The sequence below is a fragment of the Trachemys scripta genome, chromosome 19 (genome assembly GCF_013100865.1).
Source record: "Trachemys scripta elegans isolate TJP31775 chromosome 19, CAS_Tse_1.0, whole genome shotgun sequence".
In the NCBI taxonomy this organism is placed as follows: domain Eukaryota; kingdom Metazoa; phylum Chordata; order Testudines; family Emydidae; genus Trachemys; species Trachemys scripta.
Window position 1 is genome coordinate 3,949,617 of NC_048316.1, and position 20,101 is coordinate 3,969,717.

General features: G+C 49.5%; 1 protein-coding gene across 1 annotated transcript in view; it reads right to left on the reverse strand.

Annotated features, from left to right (window-relative positions):
• Nucleotides 1-1,944: 1,944 nt before the first annotated feature.
• ARHGEF16 (Rho guanine nucleotide exchange factor 16) overlaps nt 1,945-20,101 on the reverse strand; it is a 38,040-nt gene continuing 19,883 nt past the window's right edge. The window contains exons 7-15 of the mRNA XM_034753578.1: nt 16,383-16,535; nt 15,476-15,605; nt 14,457-14,531; nt 12,190-12,282; nt 11,253-11,410; nt 7,266-7,475; nt 6,098-6,171; nt 3,511-3,612; nt 1,945-2,793 (exon numbers count right to left, since the gene is read on the reverse strand). Coding sequence (XP_034609469.1) covers nt 2,654-2,793; nt 3,511-3,612; nt 6,098-6,171; nt 7,266-7,475; nt 11,253-11,410; nt 12,190-12,282; nt 14,457-14,531; nt 15,476-15,605; nt 16,383-16,535 — 1,135 coding nt within the window. The 3' untranslated portion in view covers nt 1,945-2,653. The remainder of the gene's footprint in view (nt 2,794-3,510; nt 3,613-6,097; nt 6,172-7,265; nt 7,476-11,252; nt 11,411-12,189; nt 12,283-14,456; nt 14,532-15,475; nt 15,606-16,382; nt 16,536-20,101) is intronic.

The following is a 20,101-nucleotide window of genomic DNA, read 5'->3' on the forward strand; positions in this document are numbered from 1 at the left end:
ATATGCATCCGAAGAAGTGGGCTGTAGTCCACAAAAGCTTATGCTCTAATAAATTCGTTAGTCTCTAAGGTGCCACCAGTACTCCTGTTCTTTTTGCGGATACAGACTAACATGGCTGCTACTCTGATACTTGCAAGTTGTTTCCCATTGGCGAGTTGTGAGGGGACATAGGGGAGGGGACGGACAGAGAGGAGAGGAACCTTGGAGAGGACATAGTGCCGAGCGTATAAATGATGCATCCTAACCATTGGTGGCAATAGTGATTCCAGGTGCTTTAGGTGACAGACTCCAAGCCTGAAGGACTCCAGTTCTGGGGCTGTGGAGGTGAAAACCTTTAACCCTGCAATGTCCCCCCAGGTGCCAGCGCCCCTCACAATGGTCAAGGTTTCCTTAATGTATCGGCTTCAGTTCCCAACGCCCTTGTGGACTCTGTTCTGCCAATAGCCTCGCTGTGCTTCTGGAGAAATACTGTATGGCCAGCGGTTCTGAGCACAGCGAATCTCGGCTGCTTTCTCACACGTTAAAGCCGTCTGCCGGGCGCACTCGGGGGGGAGGCACAGAGCAGCATTCAAAGGGGAATTCAGGCATCCTTCGCACCTCTCTAAGCCTGCCCTGGGTTTTCCTGGAATCCAGGCTCCCAGACAGAACACAGTAACCAGCGCCGTAAATACTGCGCACTCGGCCTTATTAAAGCCAGGTGCTAAAATACAAAGATTACATGGCACAATCCTCCAGCGACCCCAAACTATTCACATCCTCCAGGCAGTCTGGATCAGCCACAGTGCTGGCTGAGACGACATTTCCATGAAATACCTTGGGGGGGGGGGGTGGAAATAGAGGGAGAAATAAATTTGAGTGAGCCCGACTCAGTAATGAACCCATTCCCAGCCACAGACAGAGGCCGCAGGTGGGTTTGAAAGGCTGCCTCTGTTCCCAGCTCTCGAGAGCTCTTTGGGGGCTTGGCTCACAGCATGCTCAGTATGAGAAACGCTGGTGGCCACACAGCCAAGTTGGTACCTCTGAAGGGAAGCGGAGCAGCTACAGGTTACGACAGATTTGCTGGGGCAGCAGCACTTGCCAGAGGGAATTCCCATTATAGCTGTTTGCCCTGTCCCCAGGCCGCTGGCTAGTTCCAGTTTTTCCCTCACTCGTTAGCTCTTTCCCTCCCCTGTCACCGTCTCCTTAGCATTTACTCAGGGAGTTGATGGGGTTGGGATGAAAGGGAGGGAACCAGAAAGATTGCAAGGGATAAAATTAATCCACCCCAAAGGCCCCTACAGCTTCGAGCCTGAACTGCAGTCCCAGGATCACAAAGCTGGCTTCCGGGCACTCTTCGTTCTAACCCGGGAGAGGGCTCCTTGCTGCAGCCTGACTGAAATGGCCTTGAAGCCTCCTGGACTCTCGGAAAATGCATCCTCCTCCCGGAACATCCAGCCCAAGACTGATGCTGGCTGAAAAGCCACATGACAACAGGTCGCTTCCGCGGGGAAGAATCTGGCATTCAGGGTTCGTACCTGGCATTGGTACAGCCTCAGCCTCCTCCGAGACCCCAGGAACGTGAAGCCTGGAGACTCAATGCTGTCTTGGTGACCACGCCGCACTGTCTTAGACTCAGCCAGCCTTTTCAAACTTAGAAACACCCTGCAGGACAAATCCCAAACCTCTTGTGTAGGGTGCACACAGAGCGCTGGGTAGTTTCTCCTACGCTTATAGTTAGTGTTAAGAACGCTGGAGAGCACTCACTGCCCACCCCCCTTCGTCCCCAAACCCCAGCTGTGAAGGAGTCACCCTCTGCATGGGCGCAGAATCACATAAGCAGCCGTCCCTGGTTCGTATGAAGCTCAGACTTTCAGTGGCTCAGGTCACTTCATCAACAGAGCCCTCCCCCACACGCCAGCTGACGCAGAGCCAAAGGCTGCTGAAAACGAGGACAGACTATTCAAATCAGTAACAAGGAAAAATATCCATTTTATAGATACACATTTATCAAAACCACACCTGGACGTGCTCCCCGCAATACGGCGGCTGCAAAGAAGCCCTGTAACTGAACTGCTGCGTGTTCAGCTAGGATCCCCGACAAGTGCTCGCCCCAGGACTAATAGCAATAGGTGATGGCAGAGAGAGAATAAAGGTGAATTGGAGACAGCAGCACACAAACTGAAATCTCTAACTAAAGCCCCAGCTCCACATGTGAATATTTCAGGGAAGTCTCTGGGTTGGATCTCAAAGCAAGAAGCCATGGCTTTAAATTCCTTGCAGCAAATTCCAGTTGATATTAGAAAACCATCCAGCTGTGTATGAGGGGCTAGGGCAGATCAGACGATGTGAAGTAGCTCCTAGGATTGCTGAAGTCTTTGGCGAGACGATGACACATCCTGAGTGCATGCAAAGAGGTTACACAGTGCCTCTCTCTGCACAAAGCACTCAGGTCTGAGTCAAGTTTGTTCCTCTAGAAAGCGTTTTCTCAAAAGGAAGGGAAATGGAGTTTGCTCCGAAGATCAGCTGCATGGGAGACACACTGAGGGCATTGGCGGGTCCGGACCACAGACTTTCCTCTCCTCAATGGTCGATGGGCCCAGCCAGCTTGCAGGGCTGCAGCTCGTGGCCTTAACTGGCTCACTCCAGAGAAAGAACATCCCCCGGGTCCTGGGACTCACACGTCCGTCTCTATCCGCAGCCGCTCCATGCGGCGGACGTTGCTCTCCACAGCATTGCGGTTGGTGATGGGCTGAGCGCACGACTGGGGAAACCAGCCTCTCTCGCCGTCTCGCAGCCTCTCGCCCAAGTACCAGCCTAAGAGAGGGAGTGAAGCTTTCGGTCAGACGGGCAAAGAGAACACCTAGACAGTGAACACACACAGTCTGCTCCAGGACACCAGCCAGTCATGAACTGCCCAGGGCCTGGACGCGCGCTTCCAGGCTCCCAGCTCCCATAGCAGGGACCCTGGGGTTCCCCACATGTGGAGATGCCCTGGAGTTCTGGAGCCTGGACTCCCCGGCAGTCTGCCCAGCTGTCCAACAGAGCCCTGCCTGGGCGTCCACCACAGAGCATCCAACCCAAAATGAAACGGTTTCATCAGAAAGTTTCTGACCAGCTCTAGTCATGACTGCAAATGACAGTGTGCTATGGAGTCACGTGGACGTCTGGCTGCTGCTCCAGACAGCTCCTATATAGTCCTGGCACATTCACTGGGTAACTCGGCAGCATCTGCCATCCCTGGCCCTCAAAGCACTTCCCACAACACCTCCACGGGGGAGCCATTCTCCCCATGCGACCGACGTGGTGAAGGGAAGGTCAAATGGTGTTACGGTAGCATCAGGACCTGAGCCCAGGGAAACCTACTCCAAAAAGTAGGAGGCACCTTTTCAGAGCACAGGTTAGGCTCCCATCTCCCCCTAGATCACACTCCCTTCCCAGCACTCAGGAGTCCTGGATCCAAGTCCCCTGCTCTAACTTCCAGACCACTCTTCCCCCTTCTGCTCGTTACCTCAGTCTCGCCAAATAACTTACCATCCTCCTCACCAAGGACCAAGACGACATCCGTCTGCTGCAGGGAAATCTCATCCGTCTGTTTAGCCAAGTAGGCCCTGATTATCTCCACCTGTCTCAGCTCTAGTCAGGGGAGAGAGAGAAAGGGGAGACTGAATGAAATGCAAAGCGCAGCGTGACTGGACAAAATGCCAGATGGACCCGACAGCCAAACACTCAGAGCGACAGTCACAGGCAGAAGGGAGAGGGCAGGTCACAGACCAGACAGGCCCAAGTGCATCACTGCAGGCTCCTAAGTGACGGGAGGCTCAAGACAGACGGCCTTTGCTCACGCAAGGAGAGCTGTAAAACTGTGCAGAGATGCAGGTGCCACCCGAGAGACTGGGATAATGGCCCATGGCAGATGTGCAAGTCCAGAGCAGATTTAGGTTCCAGGGATGGCCCCACAACCACTCAAGCTAAGCACTCAGGTGCCAACTTCAAGATGCTGCTCACCCCACCCACATCTCTGCTCTTGTTCCTCCCACACACCCCTCCCTGTGGGCTCCCCAACCCGGTCTCCACTTCACAACCTCCCTTGCACTGTTCCCCAGCCCTTGGGGCAGCCTAACGCTCTGCTCCAATCCCTGAGTACACCCACGCCTGCTAGAAGTGCCTCCTACTCCGCTCTGCACCTGCGCCCTGCCCACTTCTCCGTCCAGAGCTGTTCCGTCTGGGCTCGGCTGCAAGCTCTCGGGGCAAGGTCCACGTCTGACTGCGAGCCAGGGGGTGATTCCCCTGCCCACCTATAGGCGCTAGCTCTCAGCAAGCTGGGGAGGAGAAGTCAGCATGGCAACCCCGGTGGCAGGAGAGGCACAGCTGAGCTGCACCGAGTACAAACCCAGAGGTTTCAGGAGAGTAAATACTCAGCATGGCTCAGCTCGCTCTGCCTTGACCGGTGGGACTCACACGAGCACGGGCAGAGCGGTGTGCATGCTGGTACGCAAGCAGGGAAAATCGCACCACCAGCTCCAAGCATGGATGTCGCCTAGAAGGTGCCACTGCACTATAGCTAAACAATTACAGAGAAAGGCCTAGTAATATCTGTGACGCTTACAGCGGATGTAAGCAGAACACTGGGGAGGAGCCCTGTGGAACTTGATGGTTTTGACCCCAAACCAGGCAAAAACGTGGCAAGTTTGGGTTTTAGGGTCATTTGATCACAAATCTCAAAGCAAAGCAACAGAGTGGGCAGGAGGTGGCACAAACCAAATCAGCTGAACAAAAATGTATCCATTTCCAGTGGCTCTAGTCCTACCCTTTGCTCTTACTGGCAAAGCTTTGAACACGACTTCTCTTTGATTTGAGCTGGTGGAGAGTTTGTTACCCAGGCTGTTCAGAGCTATGGGTCTTTGGGAAGGTGATTCGCAATGCTGCCAACTCTCACAATTTTATCACAAGTGTTGCAATATCTGGGGGGTGGCAGATGGGAAGGGGGATCTGAAAGCCCCAGCTCCTGGAGTCATGTGCTTAGCAGAGACTCTCAGTTTTCATTTAAAAAGTTATTAGCCCTTGTGGTTGTGGAGAAAAGCCTAAAAACAGGATCCGAGTTAACACTAAAAATTCAGAAACCAAGAAGTGGCGACCCCCCCCTGCTGACCCCAGCATGTATTTATTTTTTTTTAAATCCCATGATCTTTACGACAGTCTCATGATTTGCTTGGGGCCCTGACATAACTTTTCAACACTTGGGGCTGGCAATGCTAGATTCATAACAATCAAATACATTAAATTGCCACCATCTGGATGACGAGCTCCACAGACAGTGCACAGAGCCGGTGGGGCTAAACGGAAGTTGGAGAAAGAAGCTTTATTTCTATTTGATCAGCTTTGAGCTGTTCGTTTGGCAGATATCCCCCTTCTTCCACTTCTGCAGAGCTTGGAATTAACTAAAGAAACTACACCATCTGCTAAAAAAACTCCCTGACAAAGCACAGTTGAGGATCTCCATGACATTTTTGTTCACTTCCTGGTGTATTCCCAGACATGAACTGATTTTGGAGTCACAGGACCATGCGAGTTAGCAGCTGCCATGGCAGAGCCAGCAGAGGGAGCAAAAGTCTCTTTTTTTCTTATTCTATTGGGAAGAGCATTCCTCCTCCAACTAGAACCATTTCCTCTCCCTTATTTAGCATCCAGACCCACCTTTATAAGGAGCTCACAAGCCAATGACAGAATCGTAAAGGGACAGATTTAGAGTTAACTGCGGCTTCTGAAAGAGAACAGGAGTACTTGTGGCACCTTAGAGACTAACAAATTTATTAGAGCATAAGCTTAAAAGGTCTGATATCTTCATAGGAGGCAAATGCTGGTAGCAGGAGAACATGCGAAAAGATTAGAATGGGTCTCCCCACAGGAGAATTAATTAGATCCTTTCATATTTAATACATGCACGTCCACAGCACAAGGGAATCCCTGGAGTCAAAATTGCCAACCCGACACTTTGACCTTTGGAAGGAGATCTTTACAGTCCTTAACTGCGTAGAGTCGTGCAATAATTAACAGACATCAGTGTGCAAGCTACAGACATGTTAAAAATAAACCTTAATGACTATCAATAAAGCTTTACCTCCTTTTCTAGCCATGTCATCTGTTTTGTTTTCTCTATGCATCAGAGCAGTGATCCAGCGAGCCCGGTCACTCCTGTCAAGAGTTAAAGACCTCATTATGTGCAGTTAACAAGTGTGGAAATACTTTACATTATAACCAAAGGGTTCTGCCAGGCTGTAGATAAGATCAAAATACTGGTCTCCTGCACATGGTAAATTCCAGCAACCCTCTGCCAAAAGAACCAAACATCTGAAAGACGCAACTTTAAACAAAATAATTTCATCTCTATGAAATGGGTCTGGACTTTCTTCTCTGCAGGCTGAAAACCAGAGGGAACGGAGAGATGCAGCTTTAAAGCAGAAGCAGTATAAAAGTTTGCTGAGTATCTATATAAGGTGACCAGACAGCAAGTGTGAAAAATTGGGACAGGGGGTGGGGGGTAATAGTCTTCTATATAAGAAAAAGCCTCAAATATCAGGACTGTCCCCCTATAAAATCAGGACATCTGGACACCCTATATCTACAGGACTTTGTCACACATTACTGAAAAAAAATCAGGCGAGACAATAAAATGGTGGAGATGGCTGAAATATATACCCAGGATCAGAGGCAAAAGTTTGGGGATCCCCAAAGAACTGTCACTTCTTGTGAAACAGGATCAAGTAGAACGGATGAAGGCTGATCTGGTCAAGCTAATGGGGCTTCCCAGAGAAAGCCATTTTGACCTCAGAACAGCAGGAAGTGAAAGAGAAAGACAAGCCTCCATAAGAGAGAACAGGATTTAACAGCAGCAAATGGAAAGTACTTATGGCCAGAGGGGAAAGGGAAAGGTAGGTAGATAAGGATAAAAGAGAAAGCAAAAAGAAGGAGGACGCAGCTGATGGTCTATAGAGTCCAAGGGGCGGGGGGGGGGGGCAAGCAATGCTGAAGACCTTGGGAAAGGAGTGAGCGACTGCGTTCTCTGCAGAGCTCAGCAATTTGCAGAAGACAAATAGGGAAGAGTTAAGGCAAAACTGATTTCTGTGCTATGGGGGAGGAGTGGTTTTGGTGGCCTTTCTAACGTATTTATTCATGTGCTATAAAATCAGGCACCGGTGTAACATACTAAAACACCCACCCATAACGCCGGAAAAAAAATTCACAGCCCCTCTGTATTTTTAGGAAGAAGCCCACAGAGCGACACTCACGGAGAGTCCGCCGACAGCACAACCGTCTCCTCCTTCCCCTCGCTGTTCCTCTTCATGATCACTCGAAACGAGTGGCTGCTACACGGGCTCCGGCTTCCGCCACTTGACCCTGGCTTCCCGGGGGGAGACGAGGGAGCCTCGGGGCTTTCAATTTTCTCCACCATTATCTGATCCAGCTTGGCATAGTCTGTAACCGTGTAGCTCTCCTCACTAGAGGCAACAAAGCGCAGCGGGGTTAGAACCTCCCAGTGCTGGGCGTGCTGCTCGCTTCCAGAGCCACGCTCACCAGGGACGGGAACGCGGTCTTGAAAGCAGCTTCCCCGAAGGTTTACCAGGGCCCAGCAAACGCCAGGATACACACAAAGCTTACTTGTTCCATCAGACCTTTTCTTAGCTCATTAACTCACCTGCCATCAAGGCCAAGTGGTTTGTGCAGCCATTGGGCTCCCCTACAGACATCTGCTGACACAGTAGGGGCTGATGAAGTGCAATACGTGACCAATGGAGCTGTGCTGGCAGAAGCCTCAAGGGCAGAGGCCATTATGCCAGAAAAGCTGCACGGATACCAGTCCCCTATCCGACTTTGGCTACTGGCTGGGGTTGGACCTCAAAACATAAGAACGGCCACACTTGCTCAGACCAAAGGTCCATCGAGCCCAGTATCCTGTCTACCGACAGTGGCCTCCATGAACCTCTCATTCTTTTTTGAACCCTGTTATACTTTTGGCCTTCACAACATCCCCTGGCAATGTCTTCCACAGGTTGACTGCGCGTTGTGTGAAGAAATACTTTCTTTTGTTTGTTTTAAACCTGCTGCCTGTTCATTTCATTGGGTGATCCCTGGTTCTTGTGTTATGTGAAGGGGTAAATAACACTTCCTTATCCACCTTATCCACACCATTCATGATATCACAGACCTCTATCTTATCCCCCGTTAGTCATCTCTTTTCCAAGCTGAACAGTCCCCATTTTTTTTTTAAACCTCTCCTCACATGGAAGCTGTTCCATACCCCTAATCATTTTTGTTGCCCTTTTCTGTAACTTTTCCAGTTCTAATACATCTAATACATTTGAGACAGGGTGACGAGAACTGCATGCAGTATTCAAGGTGTGGGAGTACAATGGATTTATACAGTGGCAATATGATATATTTGATCTCCCTCTCCCTTTCCTAAAGCTTCCTAACATTGTTTTGGTTTTGACTGGCGCTGCACGCTGAGCGGATGTTTCCAGAGAACTAGCCCTACGTGTTGAGAGGCAGCATGATCCAGGGCACAGGGCACTAATCTGCTGGATGACCTGGGCCAACTCATTTCTCGCTCTGCCTTGTTTAGGCTGTAATCTCTTTGGTGCAGCGGCTGTCTGTTACTAGGTCTGTACAGCTCCAGTCTGGATCAGGCCCATGACACGCTACAGTAACACAGACTATCACAATCCACCATGTCCTAGAGCCAATAGCAGAGTGCTTGAGACGGGCTGGTTTGATTTTAGCTATTGGCAACCCAGAGTTCAGTAGCCAACTGAACATTTATTCATGACCTCTTTCTGGGATGGTGAATTTCTCAAGCCACCATGGGAACTGCTGTAGCATTCAAGTGCATATGGTCCATAATGAGCTGAAAGAGCCATGGAGATGGGCAGAATTGCAGAGAGATCCCCACCCAGAGAGAGTTCGCATTTCATCTCCTCAGCATGTGCACGTTAGTAATTACTTGGGAGAAGCAGTTCACCTTAACTCCTCTAGCGACAGACTGTGGTGTGTTATTTCCATATAAACCCAATCCTCACCTTTCCACAGCAGACAGCAGCAACAGGATTCCAAATGGAAACAGACAATTCCCAAAAGGGACCCCAAAACACTTTAAAGGCCAGCAAACAGGAGAGACAGAAACATCCAGGGATAGCTCAGTGGGTTGAGCATTGGCCTGCTAAATCCAGGGTTGTGAGTTCAACCCTTGAGGGGGCCATTTAGGGATCTGGGGCAAAAATCTGTCTGGGGATTAGTCCTGCTTTGAGCAGGGGGTTGGACTAGAAGATGACCTCCTGAGGTCCCCTCCAACCCTGATATTCTACGATGCAGAGAATTTAATCAGATCTCCGTGCCAATTGGGGGAGTGAGAGGAAACCAAGGAGTCAAATCATAGAAAACTGTTTAAGAAGCAACGTTGCAGGGCTGGTATTCCTCTTTATGTGGTGCCAGCCTGGCACAAATGGCACCTGAACCAACCAGAGGAAAGGTGCTTACATTTGGTGAATTGAGCTTTGTGAAGTGACATAGATAGCTAGATAAACATACAGCTTTGCAGAGGGCTCTCTTGGAAGTGCCATTTTTTGGTCAGGCAAACCAAATATTCAATCCCCAGCCCCCCATCTTCTTTTAGACTGTAACGTCTTTAGGGAAAGGACTATCTTGTTCTTGTGCCTGTAAAATGCCTAGCAGAATGGGGTCCTGATCCATGACCAGGGCTTCTAGGTACTGCGGTATTATAAATATCACATGAGACCAAGTCAATTGTGTGCCCAGGCGGGTAAGTTTTCATTTTAGCTTTGCAGGGCTGTGATTTGGTGGTCCTGTTTCTACTTTAAATTCCGAAGGCTGGCTATTGTCTTCCTCCTCCTTTCTCACTCTTGACATTGTATGCACTGCTCAAATCTTGGGGGAGAAGGGTTTTTTTTTTTTTTTTTTTTAAGTAAGATCAACACAGCCCCTCCTCAACCTGGCCCCTGAGAAAAAGCAGTGGATGCCAGCTCCATCAGGCTGGTTTCACTGCCCATTGTTAGTGCTCCCGAATAGCTGGAAGCAATAGGTTCCAGCAAAAGGTCCATCACAATGGGGTTAATTTGTGTACCTAAATTGCTCCTCTTTGATGACTTGTAAGCAAAGGATTTGGTCAAAGATCAAAAGTTTTAAACATTCTGTTAACCGGAGAGCTTCATAGCTGCAGGCTAAGGAGTGTCTTGGACAAAGGCTATGGTGCCGCCTCCTCCTCCTCTTTGGTTAACTCACTAATAAAAAGGACAGGGATGACTTCTTTCCTGTACTGTGTGCGTTTCTTGCCCTTTTTTGCCTCTAACACTGATCAGAGAGGCTCAAATGACAGCATTGGAGGGTAGAGCCACTTCTTACCCAGCGGGACAGGAACAAGTTTCTACCCACCTCACCCCCAACCAGTAACCTACTGAGAGAATCACTTTTTTTTCGTTCAGGGGCTGAACTGAAAAATCCAGAAAAAAAATATTCAGTTGCATTGGACCCGAAATGATTTTTTTTGTTTATTTGCTTTGTCTCAGGTCAAACTAAACATTTTGTTTAACCTGAAATGATTTTTCCCCCTCCCCAGTTTTTTGTTTTGGGTCGTCTTCAGGTGCTTTTCCACTTGTGTTTTTTAAATTAGCTGAATTTCAAAACACAATGCTGTTTTGAAGTGAAACATTAAAGTATTTCGAGCTGGCTGAAATGAAACATTTAGACTTGCCTAAAAAAATCTGCCCAGCTCTATTCGCAATGGGCCCCAACCCCGGAGGAAACATCTCAGCATGAGGGGGAAGTGGCCTGTTCAGTCCCTGGCTTAACAACAACAGCACCTAGGAAGTGCCAACTGGGAGGGGTTTGTTTTGTTTCTTTTTTTGAAATAAGGACACCCGTTGTGTAGGAGCTGGAGCAAGGGCACCAACTTGCTTAACTACACAGGCATCAAATCACAGTCAGACGGCCAACTGCACTCACTATGGAATGGATTCAAACTGCTGACAGGTGCGCATGCTCCACATCTCACTGCCATTCTTCTGAACCACCTAGTCCACCAGGGTTCTAGCTTTGTAAATACACAGAGCCATTCATTAGACAGTAACTTACCTCTAGGTAATGCACCCTCAGTGCTACTGACTGCTTCAGGTGAGGCAATTGCAAAGGTCAATGTCAAACCATCTGAAAAAGTCTCTTCCTACGAATTCAACAAGAAACAGACCATAAATATCCTCCCTTACCTTTTCTTCTTGGTTACGATCAGGACGTCATTAAACAGAAAAAGGTAGCAGTTAGTCCGGCCAAAGCCTTTGCGGAAGATACTAGCGTCTTCTGAATGGGACAGGGAGAGCTCCCCTCTTTTCAGCAGCCAGCGGGAAGCTGAAATCAGTGGGAAAGGCTGCAACAGAACAAGAAATTTAGTTGATTTTGGGAACTAATAGCAACAGTAAAAGAAAAGTGACGTGATCACCAAAGGTCCTCTATCGCATTGTCAATGGAGAACTACACAGCCATTCTAAGGCCAGATGTTGAGCGCCACGATTTAGGGGAGGTGCAGAGAGCTGGGCTCTTTGGAAAAACTGGACTTAACTTGGGCACTGAACAATTCTGAAAATCTGGCCCCTAGTTAGCTAGTATTGAAGGAGTTTCCTGGTAGAACAAGAGACCATGTAGAGTGACAACAGTAACTCTTCCTTTCTCTTCTCCTCCCACCAGGGGGATTGGCCTCAAAAGAAATGCTTTTAAATGCACAGCAGTTCTTAAAGAAATTAGTCCCACTCTTCTGTTCTGATCTCCTGACTGGCAGTGTGTACGGAGTGCCACCAGGTTGACAGTGCTCTTGGCAAAAAGCACAGAAATCCAATATTGGGCGTTAACACTTTGCATCTTCCATTTTAAATGGTGGTACAAAAGACAGCTGGATAAACAGCTTTTGAGGGAGACTGTTCACTCAAGTCAACCAAAGTTCTTGTTTTAAACGACAGCAACAATTTAACTCTTAAGAGACAGACCAATTTTCAATATGAGTTAGGTGCCCAACTCACTCAGGTATTTTAGTAAATCTCGCTAGGTGCCTAAATAACTTTGCCAATCTGGCAAGTATTGAAACAGCTGCCATCACTACAAAGCATAAGAAGAGAAGTCCAGGGCACATTTCCAAGTCAGAGGACTCCTCACCTTGATCTTGCCAAACTCCAGCTGTTTCTGAAGCGTGTACATCTGCTCGGTCCTCTCCATCGTGTGGGCTCCCTCATTGCATTTCTTAACCAGCTGGAAGCAGAAAGACAGAGAACACGAGCTGAGCATCAGGATAATTCTTTCTACACAGCGGATGCAATTGTTCCTGGGAAGCCTCAGACTTCGTGGGCATCCTGGAGTTCTTCACTGCCACTAAACTGAAGCATGAAGTGAGGAGGGAGGGCTGGAGATAGGCACCAGAGATTTAAAAGTTTGGAAGAGGAATTCATTTGCCCCTTTTTAAGTCACCTTCTTTTCCACTGGAGCCATGAGAGGCTTGCAGTGCTGGGCCATTTTTGCCTATTCTCGCCAAGATTTTCCAGCCTTTTCTTCCTCTTTGTCTGGAAAGCAAAATAAAGACAATTCCCTCCCCCTGCCCTCACCACGCAGCTCCTGGCAACACGGCCTAGGACTCAACTGATTTAAGGGTGACAACAGGCATTGGCCACCCTTCCTGCCCCTCCCGTCACGGTGCAAACATGCCTGATCAACAGGGATCCTAGAAATCCATTTGCCATGGAAAAATGTGGATTTTACGATTTTAAAGAGAATTTTTAGCTTTTGCGTTTTAGTGAAAAAATAAAAACATATTAACTAAAGTGTACTGAGAGGATCGGTGTCACTTATTCAATGCAAGTAACCTCCCCCTCTTGTGATTGATTTCTGAATGTGCTTTAAATTTACATAGCTAAACATACTCCAATAAACTGCTTCCGACCTATAGAGGTTCCTCAATGGTGAATAGGGGTTTGTGTTTTAATGCACCTCCAATTTCATTTCAGCCTCCAGACGTGAGTATTTAAAGTTATGAAAAGATGCCCAAAACTTTAAAAATCACCCCTGACGACTGTGTCACTGAGTTTGGTAAGGACAAATTTCACGTTGATGGTAATGTGCCGTTCTCTACTGCATGCAGCCAGGCCGTAGATTACATTCAAAGGCAGACAATTGGAGAACACATGGAAAGTGCTAAACTTAAACTGAATGAAAAACAAAAACCAAAGGCTGAAACAGCAGGGCCATGGACAACTGTAAAGAAATGCTGCACTGGGAGTGGATCATTCTATTCGTTTTCGTATAATGACTAATGGCACTGGTAGGCTTAGAATTTGCTTAAAAATTGTAAATATATCAAATAAAACATTGTGCTCCACTAATACCTATAGATATTGTGGCTAGGGAAACTAAAGTTCAGGGTTTCATTTTAACTGCGGGAAAACAGATTTTAATTTTTTTAATTGGAGAATTTTGGTCATATCACGGCAAACTAGGATCCCCGCTAATCAGCTGGCCTCTCATCTCTGTCCTGGACAGCTAGCAGCTACAGGTGCTTGACTGATCACTCCTCTGCTCCCAAGCCTACAGCCCATATGATTCAGCAACACTAGGATGCTTTCAATGGAGTCAAACTCTCCACTGCATGCGCTTTCCTTCTCCACTCATTATTCCCTCCTCTCCTCGGCCCCACTGCCATCGGACTTCAGGATATCTTAGAGCATCCTTGTAAGTCCCTCCACAGCCACCAGATCCTTCTTAATCCGAGACCATCGGCTGTTCAGGAGCAAGGCAGTCTGCTGGGCCCCCTTCTCGTCTCAGAGCACTTCAGCGCTGTGTCCATCTCCCTTCAAAGCCATCCCGGGATGCAGTGTGTGGAAGGTCCCGCTTCGTAGCTCTCGGAGGGCAACTGCTTTATAGACCATAGGGAATGTGCTACGAGTTGTTAATTACAGCAGAGAGCATGCCCTCTCAACAGTATGTAACTTCAGACTATAGTACTAGGGGCATCTCTTCCACTGGCAGCTACCCTTCAGTGCGTTTAAATCATGCACGTGCGTCCCCCCCCCCTCCCCCAATCACTGGCTCAGAGAGGCCAGAATACAGTGGGCAGAAGAGGCTACTGTAATACTGATGCCAGGAATGATCACAATTCTGTGTTGGGGCAGGGGGGGAGGGGGAGGGAGGTGGCTAATTCTTTGATTTATAGTGTTGAAGTACTGCCAGAGGGGATCAGATGCCTCCTGATGTGTAGAGCAACAAAAGGGTAAAGACTCAGGTGGCTGACTTGTGAAGCCCTCGCAGCCCCAGGAATCAGGTCTCCTGTGTATCACGTAAGCGCCACGGGTCGTCTTGCAGCGAGACAAAGCACCTGCAGTTTACTATTGGACAATACATACAGACTCTTCCTTCCAAAGCAGGGGATGCCTCACCTTGCTGATGGCTTTCAGGGCTTGGGTGGCAGCTTCATAGGCTGTGCCATACACGTGGGTTTTCTGACAAACCGTCTAGAAGTCGAAGAGAACATTAGAGGAGCCTTCCAAAACAAAGGTCAATTTAAACTGCTTTGCTCTCTCCCCCGCGCAGGTTCTAGGATGCGGTACACCCCGGGTCCTCTCCCAGCTGGGAGCTCATAACTAGCGCATGTAAGTGAGGGAGGGCAGGATGCATGCAACACTGAGGGAATTATAAACAAAGCCAGGAGAAGCGACCATTGTGCTACTTGGAGGCATCTTCTCCACTTGGCCTCTATTGGTGTTTCTTGTAGCTGCTACATGGGGGCCATAAAGAAAACAAGGATATTAACAGGTTCTCGTCCCTTTGCAGAAACCAACTGTTTTGAGCAAAGTAAAACTGGCTCTTCCCCACCTCCCCCACCCACCCCGTTTGAGGGTTGCTGGATTCCGGGATTGCACAGATGGGGTCAATCTTCCAAAGACTGCTCTCTCCAGAACTTCACTGCTAGCCCAACCCGGGGAGCTCCTGCCTTTCCCCACTGCATGGCCTAGATGCCACACCCCCTGTGCTTTGGGGGGCATTAAACAGTCTCAGTTTTGCAGACCATTTCCTGCCCAAGGCCTTTGCACCTCCTCTCTCGGGGGCAGGGCAGCAGCATTAGACTGTGAAAAAAGTAATGCAGGCACCAGGGCAGAGCTTCAGGGATGAGAGACATCAAAAGCCACACTGGGTCCTTCCATAGCAGACAGTGCATTGAAGGAAGTAGGGAATAGGACCAATCAGCATTCTGGGCTGGAGTTCAAGCTCTGGAGAAAGATTCAGGTCAGTTTCCGAACCGAACCTCCCTTGCACAGATGTAACGCCAGCCAAAGACCGCCAGGAGGCGGGTCTCAAGTACTCTGCAGGGCTACATTCAGGGCAGGGCGCGCTGGGTTCAACGCACTCGGCCCCTTTGAAAGGTGCCAGGGAATTCCACTTGCTGGCTCTTACTTACGTCCATAAGCAGGGGGAGGCGTGTTACTCTTTGCATGGGGAGGATGAGGAAGGAGCACATGGGCAGGCCACCACACTCTGGCTTCCTCTCAATGTTTTTCAAGGCCTCTTTAAACATAGCATTCATGTTTCTAAAATGGGACACAAGGATCCTCCATTAGGCTTGGGCATTCCAGACCCTTCATGCGCTAGAGAAGCTACCGGCACAGGCATAACGTGGGCTCTCCAGGGTTTCTAACAGTTGGTTACAGCACCCAGGGAAACATTAGCAACTGGGACACAAGCTTGGTTCAGAGAATGCCTGGATTAATCCCCTCGGAGTTTAAGGCAAGGCACCGGAGACACCCAGTCCTCCCCACTGGTGATTACATCAGTACTGACATCGCAACGAATGATGTGACCTTGGCACGAGCCAGAGAAAGCATGACTGTTTGGAAAACACAGACCGCCCAGCGAGAGGTCCTCGCTTCCAGGCTGGGGTCAGAGCCTCTCCACATCCGCGAGTCTCCAGATCCACCCCGAGAGCACTTCCCTCAGGATGTCGATAATTTGTGAGCGGGGAGGACATTCTCAGACTCCCTCTCTTCCCCCCTCGTTACACCACCTCTGCCCACACAAAACAATCATGCTATTGCTAACCGAAGGTAGGTCCCACAGTCGCTGTCCCAACTAGTAGAGCATCGTCCCCACAGCTAGCATTGAACAGCGAGCACACTGCAGGCTGGGGAGAGAGATGGCTCCCTTGACAAAGGAGACATCTGAGCTACAGGAGAATTAGCTTGTGAGACTCACAGGCGGGTGTGCAAAAACCCCGGTAAGTCGCCATGCGTAGCTCAGCCGGGGCTGCCTGGATGGATTACTACTGGCTAGTTACAGACCCCAAAGCCCTGCCTTGCCGCAACACTCACAGCAGCTTCTGTAGCGTCCTTTGCTGGTAGACTTCGTTGGAGCAGTAGACGACGTAAGGGTTGAAGCGGTTCGACACGTGATTCTCCAGAATGTCGCTGATGTCGGGGATCAGTATATTTTCCTGGTGCCGCTTCTCCAAGTCCTCAAAAAAACTGACAAGAACAAACACACAAACAGGTGATCGGTGGGGTCACAGGAAGCAGACTAAGTGTGTTTGTGTACAGAGATGCTCTTATAGAATATCAGGGTCGGAAGGGACATCAGGAGGTCATCTAGTCCACCCCCTGCTCAAAGCAGGACCAATCCCCAGACAGATTTTTGCCCCAGGTCCCTAAATGGCCCCCTCAAGGATTGAACTCACACCCCTGAGTTTAGCAGGCCAATGCTCAAACCACTGAGCTATCCCTCCCCCACCAAGAGAGAGAGAATGAGCCAAGATCCCTAGTGCCCTTCTGCTGGCTTGCCACTACTTTTGTCTCATAGGACTTCTTACTCATCCCTGAATTCATCTCTCCTCTCCCCATACCAATGGCTTTCCAGTCAATGGACCTCACTCCCTTATTCAATGTCCTGTGGTCTAGAGACTTTTCCTATCAGTGTTATCAGCTCTTCCCCTAGTGCACCTCCTCCTCAAAGCTCAGCTCAGGAAGAAAAAACTAACTAGGCTACAGTATCTGGTCCAAAAGCCAAGGCCACTTCTGATTAAGTGGGCGATTCACAAACACCTGGTAGAACAGGAGGAGCTGGGCCCACGTGGCTGTGACTACCCTGCATGAGGCTGCAGAGACTAGCAAGGGCTTGTCTACATGAAGGAACTGCCCAAAATAGCTACTGTAGAATAGCTCTCCGTGTGGACGCTTTGCTCCAGAACAGAAGTCACTTTTTTTTTTTTTTTAACTAGAGTTAGTGTGCTTCCAAAGCAGAGTAACTACCCTGGAATAAAGTGACTTCTATTCTGGAACAGAGGGTCCACACAGGGAGCTATTCCAGCATCGCTATTCTGGAATCATTTATCCCATCACAGCTATTCCGGTCAGTTACCCTGTGCAGACAAGCCCAAATTCTACCAAGGCAGAGCCAAGTCTGCTCCCCCCAAACACCTATGTTCCCACCTGCTGACTAGCAAACTCAGCCAACAGGCAACTCGTGGTAGTGGGTGTCGCTGGGAGAGTCTCCAGGCCATTAGATTCTCAGCAAGCTGCCAAAGTGTCCTGGGGAGAGGGGGGCTGGCAAGTTTGGGCAGACCAAGCTATAAACATCCAGAGAGGGCTATGACTCTTCTCTCATGCCATCAGACACACACCTGGTCACAAGCAGCACGCCCCAGCCAGCCTACAGTACCAGAACTGATTTCTTCATCTATTTGTGTCAAATTTTAAGGCAGATCCACTACCATGACAGCCTGAAAGCACCGCTTAAGACATAGGAGGAAATCTACTAGGGAGCCAAGATTGACTCTTTCCTTAGAAGGGACTTTAAAAAACAAAAACTACCCACTCCCAGCAGAGCTGTTAGAAGCTGCCTGCAGGGAGCCATGCATGTGGTGAGGCCAGCAGGACAGTGTAACTCTAAAGCGCCGTTCTATGTTTCAGCCCCAGGGAGGCGCAGCTCCTGGGCGTCAAGCCCACAAAGTCTCCGCGCAGAACGAGCACGTGTCACACGGGGATGTGCGTGCAATCACAGAGGATTTTATACAGGCTTAAAGGAAACAACAGAATGCTGGGGAGGAGCGTGCAGCATGCTAAGCCGCAATTCTCCTTTTCCCTGCTGAACTACTGTCCCTGGAGTCTGCCTCTCCTGCACACACCTCACCTGCCACAGGGTGCAGAGAAGGGAAGCTTCCCCAAGTGGGAATCCAGAACTCCTGGCCCAGGAGAGAAGGGAAATCTCAGAGGCCCCGAAGCACAGAGCCAGCTCAGCACAGCCACGTGGCCTGCCAGACACCATCAGACATCACAGCCAGTAGCATGTGAACAGGGAGAGGTGATGAGAGGCTTAAGCTTCAGCATCTGAACTTTCCTCCCAGGAATAGTTCATGGTCCTAAATATCAGACCTCACCTCACAAGAGACATTCCCTAGACACGCTCAGAGACAGAGACAGACAGACAGTACAGGAACACATACCTGCGGTTCAACACAGAGACAGGCCCCAGTGTCTGGAATTGAATCTGAAGCTCCCCCAGGTTCAGGCCTGGGGTTTGGGTTCGAGCCTCAGATGAGTTACACACTTAGAAAGGAATGAGCCATCACCCCCGATGCTAATGGAACATAACTGGGATTCAATGCCTCACGAGGGCCATTCTTGCTCACATGATCCCCAGGTTCGGGTCTGACACTTGGCCACCCAGGACGCGAAGGTCCTGGCAGGTCTCAGTCTATCCTGCTGTGCGTGCACGCATATGTTAATTCAGATCTCCAGAGACCCAGGAGCTCCTTATAATGAGCTCTCACTCCAGGGCTCATAGCAGAGAGGGGAGCTTTGCAACAGGTCATAAAAGAAAGAGCCCCAAGCCAAGAGCACCTGGGCCATGCATCACATTAGTCAGTCAGTCAGCACTGACCTCGGGGGAGGAGAGAGCGCCAGCAAAAAGCTTCCATACGCACACAGAGGGCTCTTGGAAAAAAGCTAGGTTCTAACTGACAGAATGATGGATTTCCCTCTGCCCTGGGCGACCCAGCTCGGAGCAGTACGGTCTGCTCTGAGCTTTGCAAATGCCTAGAATTGCTGTGCAGCTGGAGGCAGATTCACTACTCCAGGAGAATGAGGGCTCTATTCTCTCAGCACTGCAAGCTAGGAGCCAGGCGAGATAGTGCAGTATACGAAAGACAAGAAATCCCTCCTACACCATATGTATTAAGGGAAGGGACCTCCTTGAAAGCGAGCATGGGAGGGCGGCATAGATTAGCCCATCTATCCACCGGAGAATTCTGTTAAGCTTTTATTACTTTGTTTTAACTGGTTATTGCTCAGGAAGGTGAAGCAACAATTTTTTAATCAATCATAGCAATATTGTTTATGATACACGTCCTCTCCCCTCCCAAGGGCCAAACGAATCAGCCCAATGCTACACCCCCCCCCACCCCTCCTTTCACTGAAGGGGACCCCAAGGCACACAGGGGTTAAGTGAGCAAACAAGTGGCAGAGTTGGGATTAGTTCTCCGGAATACCTGGTTCTCAGTCCTGGGCTTATCCTTCCCTCAACAGATTCTTCATGTCAGCTGTTTTAAGAGTAATTTTATTGCTCCCTCCCTGCCAAAACTCTCTCCACCCTCTGCAGGCCAGTCCGGCCCTGCTCTCACACGAAGCAAGCAGTAAGTCAGACATCCACAGAGCACCCATCTGCTACAGGCCACGAGCCCCTGGAACGCCCCCAACACAAGCTCCCAGGCCTTGACGAGTCTTTGGCTTGTGCTTTCCTTTGTTCATTTTTCACACAGCCCAGCTCACCGACAGCCAACAAGCTTTCGGTTCAGTGCAAGGCCAGCAAGGTTCATCCCCTCCTCAAGAGCAGAGGCCACGCCTGCATTGGTGCGTTAGAGATGTAGCCGTTTTGCTTTCAGCAGCCTCTTTACAAGCTGAGGCAGAACAAGCAGTGGCTGGTCGGGAAGGCTCCCAGGCAGCCTCTGCTCTACCGGCTAATGTCTGTCTGAACTCGACCAGGGCTTTGCCAGGAGATTCCCCTGCGCCTGCGTCACTGGGCCAGAGCGACGAAGGGA